The sequence below is a fragment of the Ursus maritimus genome, unplaced genomic scaffold, assembly GCF_017311325.1.
Source record: "Ursus maritimus isolate PB19 unplaced genomic scaffold, ASM1731132v1 scaffold_19, whole genome shotgun sequence".
NCBI lineage: Eukaryota > Metazoa > Chordata > Mammalia > Carnivora > Ursidae > Ursus > Ursus maritimus.
In genome coordinates this window covers 41,242,997-41,266,155 of record NW_024424341.1, presented here as the reverse complement: position 1 = coordinate 41,266,155, position 23,159 = coordinate 41,242,997, and the positions used below count along the sequence as shown (strand labels likewise).

The window sequence follows — 23,159 nt, the reverse complement described above, 5'->3', positions numbered from 1 at the left end:
GGGGGGGGGGGGGGGGGGGGGGGGGGGGGGCCTGGTCCTGCGCGGCGCAGGGGCGGGGCGGGAGCGGTGGGGCGCGCAGGCGCAAACCGTGTGCTCGCCCGGACCCACGGCGGCCCGAGCTCAGCCACCGCCCCGTGGCCGTCGGTGAGTTCGCGCCGCCCGGCGGGTTCACTGGTCCGCCAGGTTTTCGTCGTGGGGAGGATCACGCACCCCGGATCGCGGGAGGGGCCCGGAGGGGCTGTGAATCCCACCCCTCCATGCCTCAGTTTCCCCGCCCGGACAGTGGGTGTGGACAGCACATCCGTCGGAGCTGCTCTCGTTGTTGCTGTTGTTTAGGTAATAGTAACGGCAGCGCTGCCGCCAGCATTTTCGGAGCGTCCACTTGCTCCGTACCAGGCGTGGAGTTCAGCGCCTAGGTCAGCGCCCCACGGAGCGTGGGTCCCCCTCCCGCGCTGCCGGCGCCGCCCGGAGCTCGTCGGAGGTGCAGACCCCCAGGCCCCGCCCGAGAAGACCGGCTCGGATTCGCCAGGGCGGGGCCCCGGAGCTCCCGGGCGATGCTGTTGGCGGACGCCTGCGAAAACCGGAGAGACACCCTGTTATCTCCTTGAACCCCACAGGAGCCCAGTGCCCTTCGCACTAGGATTTCCCCCATTTGCAGATGTGGAAACTGAGGCACAAAAATGAAAAGCCCCCCCGCCCCCACAATGGTGGGACAGTTACTGCAATTTAATAACCACACTTAGGAAGCCCTGTGCCGGTACCATCTCATAACAACCCTACAAAATAGGGGTCTTAGGCCCCTCCCCTTCCAGATGAGGAAACAGGTTAAGTGACCTGCCCAGGCACACAGCTAGGGAGCGGCAGGCAGGGAGTCCAGCCGAGGCAGCCTGGACCCGGGGCCTGCGCTGTGTCAGGACAGTGGTCTCGGACATGGGGTGTGCCAGGCATGCAGTGGGGTGAAGCCAGACAGCTGTAGAGCTTGTGTTCGTGGGTCGTTTCAGTGTGAGCTGAAGGAGAGCGATTCAACTTTAATTCTAAGATGCATTTTTCACATCCCCCCCCCCATTTCAACATTTCCGAAATTAGCGCGTCTTACCACTGATGGTATGTTGCGGTTTAATTGGCAGATTTTTTTTTCCCTTAGATTAAATCATGCCTTTTTTCAGTGTATGGTCTGTTGGAGTCATTGAAATTCGTTATTTAGTGGCATATACATAGTGGCATACGGTATTGGTGTAGTTATGTGTATTAGTGTAATTATGGTATTTAATGTGCGTGTACATATACACCTTATATAAATGTATATACAATATTTAGTAATGTACATATATACACCTTATTTATAAGTATATGTGGTAGTGTTTATACACCTTATATACATGTTTATGCGGTATTTGTTGTGTGTAAACCGTTTATATGCTCACGCATATGGTATTCAGAACAATGATATATGTATAATCAGTTCACATCTTACACATGTGTATATACAGTGTTTAGTGTGCATGATTCCATGCTGTAAACAGGTATAGATGGTAGTTGGTACCATAGCACACAGATAATAAGGTCACGTATATATAGGTATATGTGGTATTTAGTGTGGGATAGGACCACATATAATGTATATGTGATATTTAGTACCTATACCTCTTATATACAGGTCATGTATATCAGTTCATATATATGTTATATATGTGTATATATGGCATTTACTGTGTGATTATGTCTCATAGACACATATGGTAATATGGTCTTTAGAGTATGTGTGTACCTTATATACTTGTAAATATGGTATATATGTATATATACAGTGTGTATGTGTGTACCTTATACACCCATATATTTGGTATTTAGTACTATGCATATAGAGTACACATTTTATACATAGATATAATCTCTATTTTGTATCATAATGCACTGTAGTACTTGTATATCATTTAGAAATAAACACCCAGGGGCACCTGGGTGGCTCAGTCAGTTAAGCATCTGCCTTTGGCTCAGGTCATGATCCTGGGGTCCTGGGATGGAGCCCTGTGTCGGGCTCTCTGCTTAGCGGGGAGTCTGCCTCTCCCTCTGCCCTCCCCCCACTATTCTCTGTTTTTGTCTCTCTCAATAAATAAATAAAATCTTTTAAAAAAAGAAAGAAAGAAACACCCAGAGGTTGCTGCTGGGCTCAGTTTTCTCTTTTTACAGATTGGGGTTTGGGATCACAAGAATTTGAAGGGGGAACTGGAGCCATATCAGGGTCCCTGGTGGGGATGAGGACCAGTTAAAAATGCAGGTTCTGAGACCCTGTGGCCCCAGACAACCTAAAAGACCCTTGTCTCCTCCACTTTTATATTTCCAGAGTTATCTTCTAATTTAAAGCCCATTGTTGCTGTGGAAAATCAGTTTGGTGGTTCCTTGAAAAGTTGAACACAGAATTCCCACATGACCCAGCAATTCCACTCACATATACACCCCAGAGAATTGAGAACAGGGACTCAGATAAACACTTGACCGTGCACATTCGCAGGAGCATTACTCACAATGGCCAAAAGGGACAAACAGCCCAAATCTCCATCAGCAGATGAACGGATAAGAACCGTCCATTCATTGGGGCGCCTGGGTAGCGCAGTCGTTAAAGCGTCTGCCTTCGGCTCAGGGCGTGATCCCGGCGCTCCGGGATCGAGTCCCACATCGGGCTCCTCCGCTGGGAGCCTGCTTCTTCCTCTCCCACTCCCCCTGCTTGTGTTCCCTCTCTCGCTGGCTGTCTCTATCTCTGTCAAATAAATAAAATCTTTAAAAAAAAAAAAAAAGAACCGTCCGTTCACACAGTGGAATATTATTCAGCCGTGAGGAGTGAAGCCCCGATACACACAACCGCATAGGTGAACCCTGGAAATGTCACGTTCAGTGAAGGAAGCCGGACACAGAGGGCCACGCAGTGTAGGATTCCGTTTATAGGAAATGTCTGGAGCAGGCAGATCCATACAGACAGAAAGCAGAGTGGTGGCTGCGAGGGGCTGGGAGAGGGAGGGCGTAGGGAAGGACTGCTTCGTGGGTACAAGGTTTCCTTTCGGGGGTGATGAAAATGTTTTGGTTTTGAACGAGACAGAAGTGATGGTTGTACAACCGTGTGAATGTGCTATCGATGCCACTGAATTGTACACTTTAAATGATAAAATGGTAAAATGGTAAGTTTTATGTTACATGTATTTGACCATAATAAAACAAGGAAGCTTGCTGTAGACCAAATCCTATGCAGAGTCCTGGGATAAAGGCTAATAAAAGGAATCCCAGTTAAGTGGGGTGGAGGGGAATGTTATATATACAGATGGTGATAATGAAATTAAAACAGGGGTGCCTGGCTGGCTCAGCCAGTAGAGCACGTGACTCTTGATCTCAGGGTTGTGAGTTCAAGGCCCACGGTGGGTGCAGAGATTACTTTAACAAAATAAAATCTTTTTAAAAATTAAATGGAATGAAAACATTTCTATGTCCTTACCATACGGCACATGCTACTTTAAGGGATTTGCTTATACTCACCTGTTGAAACCTCATAACGACCCTGTGTGGTGGGTACCTTATCCTCATTTTCCAGATGACAAAACTGAGGCGGGCAGAGGTTACATCACTTGCCCAAAGATACCCTGCGGGTAAGTGGCAGAGCTGGCGGGTAAGTGGCAGAGCTGAGATCTGAACCCAAGTAACTGGCTCCCGTAGCCTCACAGTTCAGCCCAGGGTGACAAGTGCCCAAGGAGAGTTGTGAACAAGGTCTGGGTCAGCACAGAGGAAAGAGCCCCGTGAGCTGGGTCAGGGATGGTGGGGATGCGTAGACAGAGCGGGCCTGGGTCTGATCCTGCCTGGGAGAGATGTCTCCACTGCCCACTTCCCCTACACGGTGGGTGTCTGGCCAGTGTGAGCCCAAGGGCTGTGGCTGCCGTGTCTCTCTGTGTTTCTGTGGATGAGAAAAGGGGGATGGGGGTGTGTGCGTGCGTGTGTAGAGCAGAGCTAGTCTTGGTCCCTCACTGTCCTCCCTCTCTTTCTCTCTCTCCCTCCGCCTCACCCCATCAGCCCCCAGACTCAGCCACCAGTCCCCCATCACCATGGGCAGTGAAGGGATGGCCACCCAGCTGCTGGCTGACGAGGCCCTGGTGAGTAGTGTTGTCCCCTCGCCCTCCTTCTCATGGGTGGCAGAGAGTCGAATGAGCCCCTGTGCACCTGAGTCCCCTCCAGGGCCCGTCTCCCCATCACCTGGGGCAGGGCAGCCACAGGATGACTTTACGTTGAGTCCTCTGTGTCCTCATAAAGAATCGTCAAACCCAGGGACTCAGCCTCAAACTCCAGCCCTGTAATAATAATGGTCATCCTAATCTGAGCTGATGTCTCTTGAGTACCTGCTATGTGCTGACACTGCGCTGGTGCGTAGGGGGTCCTCCCAGGGATGACCCACTGAAGCCAGCTCCCTGCCCCACCTCCCCCACAGGCCTGGGTGGACCAGAGGACTTTGTGGTTGCAGCAGTTGGTGACCTTCAAAGACGTGGCCGTGGACTTCACCCAGGAGGAGTGGCAGCAGCTGGAGCCGGCTCAGAGGGACCTGTACAGAGACGTGATGCTGGAGAACTTCCAGAACCTGAGCTCACTAGGTAAGACCAACCATTCTGGGGAGGGCCCTCTTCCTGGTTCAGGGCCAGGGACTTCACGTGTCCTTGCAGGGAGGCAGGGTGGGGTCCCTTTTGGGAGGGCACTAAGCCCATTTATGAGGGCTCCACCCTCCAGGCCTGCTCGCCTCCTCAAGGCCCCACCTTCTAACATTATCCCCTGGGGTTTAGGATTTCAACATATGAATGGGAGGAGGGAACACAAACTTTCAGTCCACTGCACCTGCCCACCACACCTTATTCTAAAACCCTTGGGAAGTGCTTGAGGGGGTTTCTCTGGGCTTTCCTAGCTCCCAACCCTCACCTCTCCCAGCTCTGGGAGCAGGCTACGTGGGTGACATGTGTGTTTTGAGTCTCTTTCAGATTTGGAATCCAGGCCTGACAGGGACGGTCCAGAGGAAGCCATGGAAGAGCTGGGAGGGAGCCGCCTCTGGCACTCTGAGAGGACAGGACGGGAGAGGCCAAGGGGCCTTCAGGAAGGGCCCCTACAGAGACGCCCAGCCAGGAATTTCAGAAGGGAGGGGGCCCGCGTGACCCGCGCAATCCCGACTGGGAGGGCCCCCGGGGAGTCCTTGGCGGCGAGGAGCCCTGCGTGTGCAGGGAGTGCGGGGAGGCCTTCGCGCAGCTGGCCCAGCTGGCGCGGCATCAGCGCGCGCACGCCCTGGACAAGCCCTTCGCGTGCGGCGAGTGCGGGAGACACTTCCGCAGGGACGCCACGCTGGCCGTGCACCGGCGCGTGCACACCGGGGAGAAGCCATTCGCGTGCGCCGAGCGCGGCAAGGCCTTCAGCCCGCGCGCCAACCTCACGGTGCACCAGCGCATCCACAGCGGCGAGCGGCCCTACCGCGGCGCCCAGTGCGGCCGGGCCTTCGTGCAGAACATGCAGCTGCTCGGGCACCAGCGCACGCACACGGGCGAGCGGCCTACCCCTGCGGCGACTGCGGCAAGGCCTTCACCCTCATCACCAACCTGCTGGACCACCAGCGCATCCACACCGGGGAGAAGCCGTTCGCATGCGACGCGTGCGGCAAGCGCTTCACCAAGTGCTCGTCCCTGCTCGGGCACCAGCGAGCCCCCGCGTGCGCCAGGCCCCACCAGTGCCGGGTGTGCGGGTAGGCCTTCCGCAAGAAGTCCGACCTGGTCAACCACCACCGCACACACAGGGGCGAGCGGCCGTTCCAGTGCTACGAGTGCGGCAAGGCCTTCGCGCAGAGCGTGTCGCTGGTGGGGCACCAGAAGACGCACACGGGCGAGAAGGCGTACCCGGGCCGGCAGTGCGGGAAGCACTTCACCAAGTCGTCCGCGCTCATCCTGCACGAGAGGATCCACAGCGGCGAGAGGCCCTTCCAGTGCGGCATGTGCGGCAAGGCCTTCGTGCACAAGTCCACCCTGGTCCAGCACGGCAAGATCCACACGGGAGAGAAGCCCTATCAGTGCGCGCAGTGCGGGAAGGCCTTCCGGCACCAGCCCACACTGACGGCGCAAGGCAGAATCCACACTCGGGAGAAGCCCTACGAGTGCCAGGCGTGCGGCAAGGCCTTCAGGCGCATCGGGAATCTCACCTGCCACCAGAAGACCCACATGGCCGGGGAGGTGGCCCCGCGCGGGCCCAGCTCGGGGAGCAGGGCTTCCTCCCAGATAACCAACAACTGAGCCTCGCGTGCTGGGCCTGATGTTTCTCTTTAGACTTAGGGACCTCAAGAGATGCCCGTAAGGCTGGTGCCACATTCCTGAGAATCCGGTAAAGACAGATTCTGACAGCAGGGCCCGCTTCGTGGGTGCACAACCTATGCAACCACACAGGGCGCACACTGGTTTCACACTCTGCTGTCACCAGTCCCAGGGAGGAGAACAGACCAGGGGTTGAGAAACCACAACCCACAGGGCCAGACATGCTTTTGCATGGCCTGCAAGGCAAGAATGGTTTTTACCTTTTGGAAGGGTTGTAAAATAAAATGAAAAGAGTATGAGACAAAGAGCTTCTACGACCTGCAAAGGGTAAAATATTTACCATCTGGGCCTTCACAGAAAGTTGGCCAACCCATGGCCATCAACCAAGGGTAATCTGTGGGAATTCCAGGCTCTTTCACCGTGCTACGGCAAGGTCCCTGCTTGGTCGCAGGGTCTCCTTCCCTGGTCCTCTCTGGGTGGGCTCCACCACATTAGGTGGTGGGATGGCTCCATTCTTTCACCTTTAGGCCTTCCTGTGGGCCAGACCAGCCCCTGTCCTTGGTCCTGAATCCCACCCGCTGTCTGTGTACCTGGTGCTTAATCCAGAAGAGAATAAACGTGATTCTCTGTTCAGTGGCTGCTTGTTTGCAGCATGGTCTGGGTCTCTCAGGCAAGGGACGTTTGCCCAATGGGAGCTCTGTTCATTGCATTGGTTTGCTCCCACGGCCATGGCAAAGCACCACAGACTGGGGGGCTTAAACAACAGAAATCTATTTTCCCACGGTTCCGGAAGCTGGAATTCTGAGACCGAGATGTCCGCAGGGTTGCCTTCTCCTGTGGCTTCTCTCCTAGTCTTGCAGATGGCAGCCCTGTGTGTGCGTGTGTGAGCCCCTGGTGTGTCTCTCTCCTTATAAGGACAGCAGCCATAGGATTAGGGCCCACCCATATGACCTCATTAAACCACAATGATCCCTTTAAATACCCGTCTCCAAATACAGTCACATTTTGAAGTTACTGGGTATTGGGATTTCAACATATAAATCTGGGGGGACATATTCAATCTATGACATCCCCAAATGGCTAGAAGCTTGACCTTTTATAACTGTCGCTGATGTCTACATGGTATTGGCAAGCATTCTCCGAGCACCTACCTGGGTGGCAGGGAGGGCCAGCAACCCTTATTTCATGGTGTGGAGCTCGTCCGGGGACACAGGTGTCCTGTTGGAGACCACATTTCCCACTTGCATCCAGGGTGGGGGGCTACCCCTCACCTGTAGAAAGAGAGAAGAATGTGTTCAGAAATGGCCGAGACTTTGCCACTTGCCCTTCCCCTACCTGTCCTCTGGATCCCCACCCCCAGGCATCTCCAGGAGAGGCAGTGCAAGATGGTGGAGAGAGACCCCATGAAGCCCACCCTCCTCCTAATTGGCTGTGAGGAATAATGTCCCAGGCCCTTGGGGTTCCTTGCTGCATTTAGTGCATGCTGACCCAGGCCCGGGACCTCACCCATCACCTCCACCCCTGATGGGAGGTCAGACACCATCCCTGTTTAACAGACAAGGAGGCCCCAAGGGAGCTCAGCAATCTGCACCTTGTAAGTGTGGGGACCAGCAGCAGAACCCAGGATCCGCTGACCCCGCAGCCAACCCGATCACACTGCCAACCACACAACATACACTACAGGGTTCCAGTGTGGTTCTTCCCCCACGTGTAGTTTGTGTGGCCTGTCCAGTTCTGGCCCAAAGAGCATTTCTTAAATAAATACAGAAATTGGGTACCATTCAGAAAACAGAAACACTGCACATAAAGAGTCTGTCTTTTCAGCAATCTGATCTCAAGCAAAGTATGTGTCCCCCGAGCTCCATTTCCTCCATTGGAAAAGTGGGATAATAATAGCACTCCGGATACTAGTTATTTCTTAATACATTTTTTTTTAAAAGATTTTATTTATTTGACAGAGATAGAGACAGCCAGCGAGAGAGGGAACACAAGCAGGGGGAGTGGGAGAGGAAGAAGCAGGCTCATAGCGGAGGAGCCTGATGTGGGGCTCGATCCCGTAACGCCGGGATCAAGCCCTGAGCCGAAGGCAGACGCTTAACCGCTGTGCCACCCAGGCGCCCCTTAATACATATTTTATTATCGGTAATAGAGCATTATATTTATATTATATATTAGTTGTATTTGTATTGTTTATATTATTATATTTATTGTTTACTATTTATTCTTGACAAAATAGAGCATAATTATTATTAATAATGAAATACTAAAATATGAAGGCTGTGGGTGAGGTACGTACTGGATAAGGCATGTGCTTGACTCAGAGCACTTTACGTTCACGGGGATTCCATCCAGCACGTTGGGGCTCACAGCGGGGTTGGGTGGGTGCAGGGATTAGTCTGTGATGTGAGAGAAGACTGTTCTCCTGTAATTCCAAAGATTCCAAGGGACTCCTGGCTTTGCCTAGGAAGGCTCACCACTGCCTCACTGGGTTTCTGCAGCACCAGCCTCCTCCCCTATCAGGCTCCTGGTCTGACCACTCCCAGGCCACGAATCCACGGCTGTGAGGGGGAGCTGGCTGACCCAGGACACCCTTCCTCATATTCTGGGGTAGGCGTGTTGGGTCCCTGAGGTTCTGGTGGGGTCCCCAACAGTGGGGCAGTGTCTAGGCGGGAAAAGCAGAAGGGCCCCCTCCCTCTGGCTGCCGCTTGGCCAGAGGCCTGCAGGGAGCCTTGTCCAGCCACCCCTGCTCTGACTAGGGCAATGAGGTATTCACCATGCCTTTTGTTTTCTGCCACTTTCACCTCTCGGGGCTTTGCTGACACTGGAGAGACTGCCCCTCCCAGAGCTAGCGAATTCCTAGAGACAGCAAACAACTCATCTGTAAATATGCTTTTCAAATGCCAGACAACGCATCCAGAGCACCCACACCCCAAGAACCTTCTCTATCAGGCCCTCACACTCCAGCCTCTGTTGGTTGGCCCTCAGCCGCCCAGGGCAGGTACCAGACAACTCCGGCAGCCCCACGCCCGCCGCTGAGATGATTCAAACCCTCACATCTTCAACCGGCTCACTCTGCCTCCCATGTTCCTTCCTGTGGGATGAAGGGACACAAGCTGCATCCAGGTGTCCAGGAACCGTGTTAGGTCTGGAGAGAACGGTGCGGTACCTGGGAAGACGTACTCGCTTATTCATTATCCAGCTGGCTAGCATTTACTGAGTGCTATCCTTGACTCATTCATTCAGCATTTACCGAGTGCCTACTGTGTACCAGGCACTGTTGTGAGTCCTGGGGAAACAACAGTGAGCAAAATCGACCAAATCCCCAGCTCTGCCCTCACTCTAGTGAAGCAGACAGATGCCAAACATTAAAATCAGCATGAAGACAGGCTGTAGTCTGGATCAGGATCATGAAGCAGGGATGGAGCTACAATTTCAAACAGGGAAATCAGGCAGGTAATGGTTAAGTAGGGACCTTGTGTCCTTTGGGGTTCTCCAGAAAAACAAGCCATATCTTACTGTACGTGTGTATTTTATTATATATATCTCATTATATATACCATGTATTTTATTATGTATCATATACTATCATATAGCTCATTGTATATATCTTTTTTCTTACTTTTTTATTTAAATTCAATTAGCCAACATATAGTACATCATCAGTTTCAGATGTAGGTTTCAGTAATTCATCAGTTGCATATAACACCCAGTGCTCATCACAACCCGTGCCCTCCTCAATGCCCATCATCCAATTACCCCGTCCCCTCACACCCCTCCCCTCCAGCAGCCCTCAGTTTGTGTCCTATGGTTAAGAGTCTCTCATGGTTTGTCTCCCTCTTATTTCTTCCCCTTCAGATTTCCCTCCCTTCCCCCCTGCACTATTCCTTATGTTCCACATATAAATGAAACCATGTGATAATTGTCTTTCTCTGCTCGACTTATGTCACTTAGCAAAATCCCCTCCAGTTCCATCCATGTTGATGCAAATGTTGGGTAATCGTGCTTTCTGATGGCTGAGTAATACTCCATTGTATATGGACCACATCTTCTTTATCCAGTCATCTGTTGAAGGGCATCTCGGCTCCTTCCACAGTTTGGCTATTGTGGACAATGCTGCTTTGAACATTGGGGTGCAGGTGCCCCTTCTCTTCACTACATCTGTATCTTTAGGGTAAATACCCAGTAGTGCAATTGCTGGGTCATAGGGTAGCTCTATTTTTAACATTGTATGTATCTTATATATACACCCAAAATTATCTTATTTTACATATATTGTACATATATTACATATATTATATAATGTATATTATGTAATATATATTAATTACTGTATAATTATATAATACAATGTATATATTATATATGTGTATTATATATATTACATTTTATATTTATATTGAAGTATGAGTAGAAAAACATCCCACTTCTGGGCACCAGATGTGTGGGGGTCCCCCCACCCCCAGCCATTCTGACATCAGCTGGGTGTCCTACGATTCCCCTCAACTGTCTACCTGGAGGAAGCGTCGGATCCCACTGGTTGAGGGCTCCCCCTGTGCACGGTGTCAGAGGCCATTCACAAGCCCAGACGGTCACCTGTGTATCAGAGGTTCCCAGTCCCCATCCTCGGGTTTGCTCAGTTTGTTAGAGGGGCTCACAGAACTCAGATACAGTTCACTCACTAGGTCACTGGCTTATTATAAAAGGATCTGACAGAGGACGCGGATGCACAGCCGGACAGGAGGCACACAGGGAGAGGTCTGGGAGGGTCCCAAGGGCAGGAGCTCCTGTCCCCATGGAGCAGGGGTGCGCCCCCTCCCAGTATGTGGATGTGTTCACCACCTGGAAGCTCTCTGAGCTCAGCTAGAAGGCTGTGCTTTCGGGATTTTGTGGAGGCTTCCGCACCTGGGCGCAGCCAATTGTTAACTCCGTTTCCAGTCCCTCTCCCCTCACTAGAGAAGGGGGGGGCGGTGCTGAAATGCCCAAGCTTCTGGTCATGGCTTGGTGTTTCCGATGACCAACCCTCCAGGGGCCCACCCGGAGTCACCTCATCAGAACAGCAGACACTGCTATCACCCAAACTCCAGGAAACTCCAGGAGATTGAGGAGCTCCGTGCCAGAGTAAATTTATACAAAAGATTCCTATTATCTCTCAAGGGGACACAAACCATTCAGTCAACAACACTGTTTTCCATGCTGTACATACATCCTCTCATTTATTGCCCACAACCAACGCATAAGGTGAGGACTGGTATTACCCCCACTTGACAAATGAGGAAACAGGTTCAGAGAGGTCAAGAAACTTGCCCAGAGTCACGCAGCAAGTGCAGACTTTGGATCTGAACCCAGGCAGTCTGGCTGCAGGGCCTCTGTTCCTCCTGGCTCCCTTATTCTGCCCCCTTTCCTTCCCTTACGGAGTGAGGGCTTGTTTCTCATCGATGGTGACAGTAACAGCAGGTGCTCGATTCAAGCACGGACTACTATGTTCCATTCTACATTCGTACAAGAACTGACTCATTCTCACGACTCCAGAACGTTACATAAAATTATGAAAATATGACTTGCCTTCCTCTCGGGCGTCTGGGGAAGGCGTGGGGGTGGCCTGTCCGGGGGTCGGGGCACGGGCTCTGACACAACGAAGCCCCACTCCCCTCTGACCCCTGTCGCCCTCACGTTCAGGCTGTGTGATCTCACTCGGGTCTCTGAGTCTCCCTGAGCCTCAGTTTCCCCACCTGCGCAGTGGACGCTGTGGTGAGAACGCCAGCGTTTGTGTCACGTCCTAGGCATGAGCCCAGTGCTCGGCAAACACTAACTGTAGTGACGAGATGCTCCCACCGCCCCTTATGAGGATCGGTGTTGAATCTCACACCCCCTCTTCTGGGCCCTTCGGGAGGAATCTCACCTGCCTTGCTAAAAGTCCCCTCGCGTCTTCCAGTCCCTGTCAGATGTCTGCTCCTGAGCGGCCTTGCTGACCACCCAACCTGGACGGGCTTCCTGCCTTGGCTGGCTCTGCTGCTCTCCTGCCACCAGGCTCCCCTCCACAGCCTCACTCCGCATCTCAGGCTTCTCCAGCCCACTCACCACTGCCTGCCCGGCGGCACTAGAACGTAAGCCCTGCACGCGGGAAGCTCATCCCTGCTCGGTGCTGCACCCCCTCCTCGGCTTGGGGAACTGCTGTAAAATGGGTGCCGCCGGGGCCCGGCCCTGTCCCAGGCCTCGGTTTCCCCCATCCCATCCCACTTTCAGGGATCAGGTGGTAGTGAGTGAAATGGGAGCTGGCGCTCCTCGCCTCATCCCTCCCCGTCCCTGCCCTGCGCCCCTTCCAGGAGAGCACTGGGCCGGGAAAGGGAACGTGGAGCAGGGAGAAGCAGAGGGCCTCCTGTCACCAGCAGGGGGAAGATGCCAGCTGAGGGTGGACCCGGGACAATGCAGGTGACAGGGCAGAAGGAAGCACAGCGGCGTGAAGACAACGGCAGCGGGCACAAGCCACCAGAGACCTGGCCTCTTGGCTCCCAGAAGGGCCGGAGAGGCGACAAGCTTCCCCACGTCCCTTCCTGACCACACTGACGCGGGTCTGCCACAGTCGGTGGGGGTGGAGGCCGCCTGGTCCGGACACACAGCAGACGGCACTCCCAGCCCGTGGGATCCCCGTGGGAGCCAGCCACGGGAGCCACTTCTGATCCAGGTCCTAAGGCACCAGACTTGCCTCCTCAGAGCACTAACCCCCAGGCCCTGGTAGAGCGGTGGGAGGAGGTGAGATAGAGACAGGAGACAGACAGGAAGGCGGGCTTTGTTACCAAAGGCTCGGCATTGTTGGGTCCACCCGGGAGACAGGTGAGCCCCGTCAGACTCTCACTGCCCCATTTCAGGCTGAGGCCGCCACTGGGGGACAGGGGTCGGACAGAACGTGCTTGGGCTCACACGGCCGGGCTCCCTACTCTCCCCGGCCACCTTTCACACTTGTCATGGCTCACCACAAAGGCCTCCACACGTGCTGCCCTGGATTTGCCAAATGCTATTACCCCCACCTCTCCCCGCCAATCCCCATGCAGGTGGACTGGGCGACATTTCGTTCAGATGACAGGAAGGGAAGCGTGGGGATGGGGCATTCCAGCCACGTCGGGACAAGCAGACAAGCGGCCGCATCTCTCAGTTCCTGGGGGTGCCCCTGGCCAACCCCCTGTCCCAGGCCCCCCGCTACCCCTGCCCCTGCCCTGTGGCCGGGTGAAGGGAATATGGATGACGACGGAGGGGACTGAGGGCCCTCCTGGTCACCACAGCAGTGACAGCACTTCCCAAAGGAAGTGCCACGTGCAGTAAGACCTCCCTCTGATGATTAAAGCCAGAGCAGCCACGCGATTCTAAGCCCCATTCAGCCCCCATGGCATAACACCACGGGGCCGCCTTCTCTGTATCCTCCCTCTTCCCCCAGATTCTGCTCTGGATGGAATGACCCCACGGCCACATCAGGGCACACGGCAGCTCAAGACCTGGGTCACTACCACGATTTCAGGGATGAGGGAGAGACCCAGATTTGGCCCATCCACATCCACTGGTGGGTGAGTCCACAGAATGAAGCTTCGGGCTTTTGTGTCACTGTAAGAGGTCTGTCTCCACGGGGACGTGACTGAGAAAAAGCTCTGGGAACCACCATGAAACGTGAGGGAAGCCAGGCCAAGGATGAGGCCGGCACAGGAAGGGAAAGCCAGAGCACCAGAGTCACACTCCTGATGCCGCGTCTGGAACAAACCTATCCTGATGCCCACCCGGCTGCCAGACACCCATCTGAAAAGCTGTCCGCCTTGATGATGCACTCGTGAGCAGCTGCTCTTCCTACTCGCAACACAAAGTGCTTACTGATATAAATGATCTCTTCAGATGAATTGTTTACTCTTCTTGGACACCGGCGTCGGGAAGCACAGGACATTCGGAAACACCGGGACATTTGCGACAAGTAGCAGCGAGTGTTAAAACAGAAAGGGCAGCGTCAAAGGCCCCGAGAAAGGAGACTCTGGGGGAGAGCTCTGTGTAAACAAAGCGTCAGGTCAGCCTTAGGAAACTCACTCGGAGCTGCCTTCAAATTTAACTGCAAAAATCACCATAAAAACGGACAGTGTGCTCAGAGACGCAAACTTACTAAGTATTTAAACCTGAGAATCAGGCCTGCTGGTAGTGGCCTGCCCTCCCCCTCTCCCACAGGCACTGAGGCGGATCTTAACGGGACCACGAGTGCCTGTATCTTCTGCACCTGGTGACTGTTTAAAATGACACCGGTCTCTCTTAATTAAAAGTTTTATTTTTAAAAAATTTAACACTCTGAGAAACTTCGGCATCTGAAGTGCTTAGTGTTATTTGCTGACTCTGAAAACCACCTTTTCCCGCCCATTTACAACTTGCCAGCTTGGCGGCTTGGGGACGGACGGAAGGAGGGCCCCTCTGGCTTCCACCCCAGGAGGGAACTCTTGAGAGGTGACGACCTGAATCTGGACCAGATTAGGGTCCAGAAATGTCCCCACGCTCACTTATCGAGTCCACCTCCCCTCCAACCTCCTCCTGCATTTTCCTACTGAGCGTCGCCCCAGAGACACTGAACGCTTTGTCTGAGCTCTCACAGGTCATTCCCACGGCCTGGAACCCTGATGCCCGGGTTCCTGGAGCTCCTGGGAGTTTCCAGCCACCGTGCCCCCGACCACAGTCCCAAGTGCGTTAGACACAGAGGGACTTGCTTTCTGCTGTGGACGTGCAGGTGCCCCATAGGGAGGCAGCCTGTCCACAAGGCCCTAGGCGGAAGGCCCCTCTGGGGCAGGACTCCTCTAACCCGTGGGCGACCCTGTCCGAACATCTCGATGCCGCGGTGTGAAGGACCCCACCCCCCCGGTGTGGAAAGCCCCGGGACGAGGTGCCCCAGCTGCCCCCTAGGTGTGGATCCTCAGATGCCGCGTGAGGTTGGTGTTGCGGCTGAAGGTCTTCCCACACTCTCCACACTTGTACGGCTTCTCGCCCGTGTGGATTCTCTGGTGGACCGTGAGCGAAGAGTTCTTGATGAAGGCCTTCCCGCACTGGCCACACTTGTAGGGCTTCTCGCCGGTGTGGATGCGCTGGTGCTCGATGAGGTAGGCGCTCTGGCTGAAGGCCTTGCCGCACTCGCCGCACGCGTACGGCTTCTCGCCCGTGTGGCCCATCTGGTGCACGACCAGGGACGAGCGCCCCGTGAAGTGTTTCTTGCAGATGTAGCACTCGTACGGCTTCTCCCCGGTGTGGATCCGCTGGTGCTGGGTGAGCGACGAGTTCTTGCTGAAGGCCTTGCCGCACGCGTTACACTCGAAGGGCTTCACGCCGATGTGGAACCGCTGGTGCTGGATGAGGTAGGAGCTCTGGCTGAAGGCCTTGCCGCACTCGCCGCACACGTAGGGCTTCTCGCCCGTGTGGTTCCGCTGGTGCAGCGTGAGCGACGAGCTCTTGTTGAAGGCCTTGCCGCATTCCTTACACGCGTAGGGCTTCTCGCCCGTGTGCGTCCTCTGGTGCTCGGTGAGGTGCATGTTCTGGCTGAAGGCGCGGCCGCACACGTCGCACACGTAGGGCTTCTCGCCCGTGTGCGTCCTCTGGTGCACGATGAGGTGCATGTTCTGGCTGAAGGCCTTGCCGCAGTCCCCGCACGCGTAGGGCTTCTCCCCCGTGTGGATGCGCTCGTGCTGCGCGAGCGACGAGGTCTTGCGGAAGGCCTTCCCGCACACGTCGCACACGTAGGGCTTCTCGCCCGTGTGCGTCCTCTGGTGCACGATGAGGTTCATGCGCTGGCTGAAGGCCTTGCCGCAGTCCCCGCACCGGTAGGGCTTCTCTCCGGTGTGCACGCGCTGGTGGATGGTGAGGGACGACCGCTCGATGAAGTGCTTCCCGCACACGTCACACTCGAAGGGCTTCTCTCCCGTGTGGATCCGCTGGTGCTTCATCAGGGACGAGCTCCGGCTGAAAGCCTTGCCACACGCGCTGCAGTCGTAGGATTTCTTCTCCACATCGAGTCTGGATGGCTGACTGAGGTCCAGGTCCCTCGAGAAGGTCTTGGCACCCGTGACAAACGGCCGGGCCCCCTCTTCCCGTGGGCCTTCCGGCCATGGTGGGACCGGGCCAGAGCTCTGGTGGGTGAATGCCTTAAACTCCCGGCACACGGGGCCTCGCTTCTGGGAAACCTCCAACCGCTCCAGACAGGTCCTTGTGTTTCCCTGCTGCCTCTCCACCCAGTCACCCTGTGTCCATGATCCTTCAAAGGCCAGACCGTGGGCACCATTTCTCGTGGGTCCCTCCACGACCACCCCAGCGGACGGTCTGTCTTCTGCACTGTCCTCCTTTGGACCCGACTCCTTCATTTCAGGTCTAGTCTCCAAGTCTGGCGGAGGGGAAAGAGAAGACGAAATGCATGGAGTTAACAATGCTGGGAGTAAGGAACCTCCAAAGCCATGGATGGATGAGAACAGGAAAGCAGAGACACAGCAGGGCACGATGGAGACGCAAATGACAACCTGCTGATCGGAAGGGAAGCAATGAGCTGGTGACAAAGGTGGTTTAAGGAAGCAGAAGCGACATGAGGGGAGCAGAGGGAACTAGAAGTGTCCCTTCGGGAGAAGGAAGAGCAGTGAAAAGGACGCCGGCGGACAGGAGCTCGGAGGAGACATGTCTGAAGATAAACAACAGGAGGTAAGACAGCTTGGAAGGAGCAGACCTGAGGCTTCTGCAAACCCCAGCAAGGTTTAATGCAGTGGGTTCCCTACTTCCAGGGTTCATCCTGAATACCCCCCACCACCTAGGCTTCCCAAAGCACCAATTTTTATTAGAAATAGTAAGATGACAGCTGACCTCTGTGTGGCACGTGCTGTTTATCCTCCCTCTCCCCCGCGGCCAGCCAAGTTCCGTCCTTCCCTGTCCCACACAGTGCCCTCACTCCCCTCCTCCACCCAGTCCCGGAGCGGTAGGTGTCCCTTAGAGCTGGTTCCAGGCCCTCCTGCCTCTGCACATCTCTCCCTGCCTGGTAGTCCCGGCCATGCCGCGGCTCCAATCCCCTCCCCTACGTGTATCCTGTTCATTTCTAAATCTCTATTTCCAGTCTAGGGGACGCTTCCAAGTTCCAGACTCTGTATCATGGGTCTAACGGCTTCATTCACAACATTTAAAAAACATGAAATCTTACACAAAAATCTCATTAAAAATGTGAAGATACTGCCACTTGGGGCCCTCCTTCCTCCAAGGCAACAAGAAGCCGGGGTGAAGCAGCAGCTGTTCCTGCTGCCCCATTTAAACCCTGACCTAGCCCACAACCACGGGCGTCTGAGACCCCTCCCCTAAGTCATGCCAGGCCATGCCAGGGGAGTCCAGATTTCAGTATCTTCCACATGCTGAGGCCTCCCAAATTTGCACCTCCCGCCCAGACCTCCTCTGGCTCTGCTGACGAATGTTCGAAAGCCTACTTGGTGTCCTCTTGGATACTGCAAGCCTAGTACATCTCATTCAGAACCTGTGGTTTGGGAACCCCTGCCCCTCCAAAATCAACGATAAAAAGAAAGCCTCATCAAAGAGACTTAGCAAAGTCAGTCAGACACAGAACGATCAATACTGTATGACTCCAGTCCTGTGAGGCCCCTGGAGCCATCACATTCACAGAGACAGAAAGTAGACCACGGCACCAGGGGCTGGGGGCCGCGGTGGGGAGAGGGTGTGTAATGGGGACAGAACTTCGGTTTTGCAAGATGGAAAGAGTTCTATGAATGGATGGTTGCGTCTGCACATCAGTGTGAATGTACTCAACGCCACTGAACTATACACCTAAAAAGGTTAAAATGGTACGTTTTAGGTCTCACTTGCCACTTAAAAAATTCAAAAAAAAAAAAAAAAAGATGTAGCAGTCACCCTTGATTCACCCCTTTCCTCCCGTCATCCAGACCGCTAATTAGTGCCACTGGACACGCACAACAACTTGGACTAGACCGAATCTCGCCATCACCCCTGCCGATGATCCAGTTAGCCACCCCGGATTTCCTGCCCGAAACGCAGCAAGACCCACCACCCTCACCCCTCTACGACACACTTTCCACTCAGTAGCAAGAGGATCTTCTTAAGAGTCAGACCAAACCCTCCAGTGTCCTCCCGGTGTGCTGAGAATCCAAGCCAGCACCTTCCCCCGGCCTACAGGGTCCTTAGGACGAGCCAGGCCCCCCGATCCTAACCCACACTTGCCCTGTGGTTCCCTTTTTATTCCCTGCCAAGTTGTCCATGCCAAGTTCTTCCTGCCTCCGGGCCTTTGCGCCTGCCACTGCCCCACCCCACCTTCCCAATGGAGCACATCCTTCAGCCCTCAGCTAACATCCTCCACAGGGAGGCCTTCCCTGTCCACCCCACAGTGGAAAGGAACACCCCTCATGCTAGTCTCTTGCCTGTTTCATTGTGGGCGCTCATTAAGGTCTGTGGCAACTTTTGTCTGTCCCTGGATCTGTTTATTGCCAGCCTCCCTGTGGAAAGTGAGCTCCATGAGGACATGGACCTTGTTAGGCCCAGCTCCTGGAGCAGTGCCTGGCACACAGAAGCCATCAGATGAACCTTCACTGGGCACCTGCAACGTGCCTGGCGTGGCACTAAGCCATCTGCATGGATCATTCCACGCAGCCCTGAAAACCACATGCGAGTTAGGTACTAAAGATTGTGCCCATTTTACAGATGAGGGAACTGAGGGTCTGAGAAGCAAGTCACAAGCTCAAGGTCACAGCACACTCGAGGCAGAGCTGGGATTCAAGCGGTCTGATCCCAGAGCCACGGGCCCTGATGAGCCACTGTTTTTGCTGTGCGTTGCTTTCCTATTCCAGAGGAAAAGATGTGAGAAATAGTTAAGGTAGGGGAATGACTGTGGCTCAGTCGCCTTGGGGTGTGACGTGCTGTTCAGCTGTTAGGACAGATGGTGGCATGGGACGTGAAGGCCATGGGGTGGGGACAGGAAGGGGACGGCGAATCGGGGTGGGGCCAACGGGGTCTGACCGCGCTGGGATATCATGTGGCTGTGGCTGCAGAGATCAAAGCAGGCAGAGTCTCAGCTGTGAAAACAGTTGAAAGTCCTCTGGAGCAAATACTAACTTGAGAAGTCAGGAGACTGGAGGCAGAAAGCCAGCACATCCTGCAATCTAAGGGAGCAGGGGAAAGGAGGCAGCCTCCCTTTTATGGATTAAAACCCATCAGGAGAGACCATTTGCAGAAAAGCAAACAGTCAGCCCTTAGCTATGAAAAGCTGTGAATACACAGCTCAGCGTCAGCGAAATTAAACCAACCGGCCACGCGGCGTTTCACCAAGACGCCTGGCAAACAGCAGAGCACCGACGACGTGCGGCTGGTGAAGTGCGTGGATGTGGGCGTACTTGCTGCAGTCGAGGGAAATGATAACAGGACAGTGTCTGCAGAGGCCACTTTGGCAAAAAGCTACTCATGTGCAAAACGCTATTCTTTCCTTTTGGTCTAAATAGGGATGTTGTTGTGGTAGTAGATTTCTTGTCTTTCACAGTTTCTTTTCCCATATTCTGTAATTCTACGATTGTTTCCGACCACAAAGTAATTCTCACTTGTTATTAAACATCAAACATCAAAAAATAACATAAAACGGAAGTCTCCTGCAATCTCACCTGTGTTAACCATTTGGTGTGTGTTTTCAGAACTTTCTCCCTAGTGCACATCTTTTGTAAAAAGTACATACAACATACCTTTATGCAAACACACATATGTATGCATCCTTTTTTTCCCCTCAAATGGGGCTTCTGGCCCAGGCAGAGTAACAGGGATAAGATTTCCCTTCAGGCCATATGCACCCCAATGTTCATAGCAGCAATGTCCACAATAGCTAAATTGTGGAAGGAGCCGAGATGCCCTTCAACAGATGACTGGATTAAGAAGTTGTGGTCCATATATACAATGGAATATTACTCAGCTATCAGAAAGAACGAGTTCTCAACATTTGCTACAACATGGACAGCACTGGAAGAGATAATGCTAAGTGAAATAAGTCAAGCAGAGAAAGACAACTATCATATGATTTCTCTCATCTATGGAACATAAGAACTAGGATGATCGGTAGGGGAAGAAAGGGATAAAGAAAGGGGGGGTAATCAGAAGGGGGAATGAAACATGAGAGACTATGGACTATGAGAAACAAACTGAGGACTTCAGAGGGGAGGGGGGTGGGGGAATGGGATAGACCGGTGATGGGTAGTAAGGAGGGCACGTATTGCATGGTGCACTGGGTGTTATACGCAACTAATGAATCATCGAGCCTTACATCGGAAACCGGGGATGTACTGTATGGTGACTAACATAATATAATAAAAAATCATTTAAAAAAAAAAAAAAAAAAGATTATACAACATAAAAAAAAAAAAAAAAAAGATTTCCCTTCAGTCTACAGCCTAAAGCAATGGGGAAGGGTGGGGGGAGGACAAAATATATAAAATGAAGGTTATAAGACACTGGACATCAGCCAATAAAGGGCAATGTTACCTGAGAGGTGGGATCAGAGAGGCAGACCCCACGACCACCCAGCTTACTCATAGGAAAGGCTGCAAACTGCTGCATGCGGCCTGGGGGAGAGGGGGTTGGACACTGAGGCAAAGCCCGACAGACTCCCTGAGCAGAGAGAGTGCCCTGGAGATCTGCGAGGTCCTTCCCCCAGCATCAGATTCCTGGTCAGAACGTGCAGACATGGAAACTACCCAAGCTTGGGAAAACACACCCAAAGGATTTGAAAATGTACCCAGAGCCAATCAAGGCTGGGAACAGTGCCTTCTCACCCCAGCCAGCCACGAAACCCACACCATGTAATTCACAGGCACTGGGCAGAACACTCAGAGGGTCATGAGGGGAGCAAGCTGTCTAGACTGAGCGCAGGTCACAAAGGCAGACACTGAGAGCAGATCAAATGACGCGGTGTTGGTGTCACGACAGACACAAAAGGAGGAGACAGAACAGAGCCCAGAATTAGACCCACACATACATATATGGACAACTGATTTTTGACAGACGTGCAAAGGCGATCCAGTGGAGAAAATTCAGTGGAAATTTTTCCAGTGGAAAAGTGCGGTCTTTTCAACAAACGGTGGTGGAACAATTGGATATACAATTGATGGGGAAAAAATGAGCTTCAATTAACACTGTGCATGATTACAAAAATTACCTCTAAAGGGATCACATAACAAAACACAAAACCTAAAACTATACGACATATAGAAGAAAACCTTTGTGGCCTTAAGATAGGCAAAGATTTCCTAGATACGACACCAAAAGCATGATGCCGGAGGCAATGATGGATAAATCGGACTACATCTAATTAAAGTGTTCTGCTCTGCAGCAGTTCGTGCCGGGGCACTTGGATACCCACATTCGGGAGTGACATTAGACCCCTTTCCTACACAATTCACGAAAATTAACTCGAAATGGACCAAAGACCTAAATGAAGAGCCAAAATTGCAAAAGTCTTAGGAGAAAACACAGGAGTGAACCTTAGTGGCCCTCGGTCAGGCAACGGTCTCTCAGACAGGCCACCAAAAGCACGCAAAACAGCAACAACGCACACCCCCGAGAATGGCTAAAATGACAAAGACTGCGCATACGAAGCTCTGACGAGCGCACGGAGCTCCTGGAACTCCCGGGCTCCGCTGGCGGAAATGTAAAATGGTACCGCTGCTTTGGAAAAACATCCAGCAGTTTCCTGAGACGTTAGTACACACCTACCACGGGATTCAACCATTCCACTCCCCGGTGTTTGCTCAAGAGAAAGGAGAGAAGGGTCCACAGTGGACGCCATACGCACGGGTTCACAGCAGCTTTATTTGTGGCAGCTCAGAACTGGAGAAACCCAAATGTTCATCAATGAGTGGACGGAAAACAAGTCGTGGCCTATCCGTGACGTAGACTATTACTCAGCAATAAAGAGAAGTGAACTACTCATACATACAACATAATTATGCCGAGTGAAAGAAATCGACCAAAAAAAAAAAGAGTATGTGCTGTATGAGTGCACATATATAAAATTCCAGAATACGCAAATTAAACCACGGTGCCCTAAAGCACTTACACGTAAAGTGGTTGCCCAGGGAATGGAGGGTGGGTGCGGGAAGCACAGGGAGATATTACCAAGGGGCAACGGATATGTTCATTATCTGGATCATGGGGATGGTTTCCCCCTGGGTGTATACAGATGTCAAAATGCATCAGACTGTTTGTTTTAAATACGTGCAGTTAATTGGAGGACAATTATACTTCATGAAAGCTGTAAGAGAAATGGGAATACATGCTCGTTCCGGAAGTTGGTGGTTTAAGGAACGTCTTTCCGTGTCAGCGTCTACAAAGAACATGTGTCTCTGATGAGCTACATGGTCTCCATCCTACTGACACGATTTGATATGTTTAGTCAGTCTTGTATGGGTGGGCGTTTAGGTCATTTCTCCTTTACTTCCTATGTAAAAGTTTGCACACTCACAGGAAGATAGCTAACGGACAGATCCCTAAAAATGCAACCATTCAAAATCTGTTGATAACGCCAAACTGTCCTCCAAAATTGCTGTCCCAACTTTATATTCCTAAAATGAGAAAGTCCTTTTCCCTACACCTTCACGATATAGGCTATTATCATTCCACATGGGCAAAAACTATTTCTTTGACTATTGGTAAGGTTTTAAAATCTTTTATAAAGTGTGATTTTGTATATTTCTACATTTATGAACTGCCAGCTCCTATGTTTGGTCTACCTTTCTAACATTCTGTTTCTTATTTCATTCTTGTTTATTTCTAGGAGCTCTTTATATAATTATAATCCTTTGCTATTATACGTGT

General features: G+C 52.7%; 3 protein-coding genes across 10 annotated transcripts in view; 1 reads left to right on the top strand and 2 right to left on the bottom strand.

The window, feature by feature from the left end:
- Positions 1-23,159, bottom strand: part of SMIM17 (small integral membrane protein 17) — a 61,004-nt gene that overhangs the window by 26,924 nt on the left and 10,921 nt on the right. For all 4 annotated transcript variants that reach the window (XM_040633769.1, XM_040633772.1, XM_040633770.1 and 1 more), the window contains exon 3: positions 7,463-7,582. The gene's annotated coding sequence lies outside the window, so the exon portion shown is untranslated. The remainder of the gene's footprint in view (positions 1-7,462; positions 7,583-23,159) is intronic.
- Positions 4,086-6,293, top strand: LOC103680408 (zinc finger protein 300-like). Its single transcript, XM_040634374.1, has 5 exons — positions 4,086-4,133; positions 4,466-4,625; positions 5,132-5,583; positions 5,625-5,752; positions 5,804-6,293. Exons 1-5 carry the CDS (start codon positions 4,086-4,088, stop codon positions 6,291-6,293), a joined length of 1,278 nt encoding a protein of 425 aa, XP_040490308.1.
- Positions 14,585-23,159, bottom strand: part of LOC103680397 (zinc finger protein 470) — a 40,544-nt gene continuing 31,969 nt past the window's right edge. For 4 of the 5 annotated variants that reach the window (XM_040633730.1, XM_040633731.1, XM_008709926.2 and 1 more), the window contains one exon: positions 14,585-16,692. In XM_040633730.1, coding sequence (XP_040489664.1) covers positions 15,224-16,692 — 1,469 coding nt within the window. In that variant the 3' untranslated portion in view covers positions 14,585-15,223. The remainder of the gene's footprint in view (positions 16,693-23,159) is intronic. The other variant, XM_040633734.1, reaches the window with a different exon arrangement.

Excerpts from the sequence above, each read along its gene's own strand:
- LOC103680408 (XM_040634374.1), top strand. The coding sequence starts at position 4,086 with ATGGGCAGTGAAGGGATGGCCACCCAGCTGCTGGCTGACGAGGCCCTG. Across the intron at positions 4,134-4,465 it reads TGCTGGCTGACGAGGCCCTG|GCCTGGGTGGACCAGAGGAC; the intron begins GTGAGTAGTGTT and ends CCTCCCCCACAG. Across the intron at positions 5,584-5,624 it reads CTACCCCTGCGGCGACTGCG|CGCATCCACACCGGGGAGAA; the intron begins GCAAGGCCTTCA and ends CTGGACCACCAG.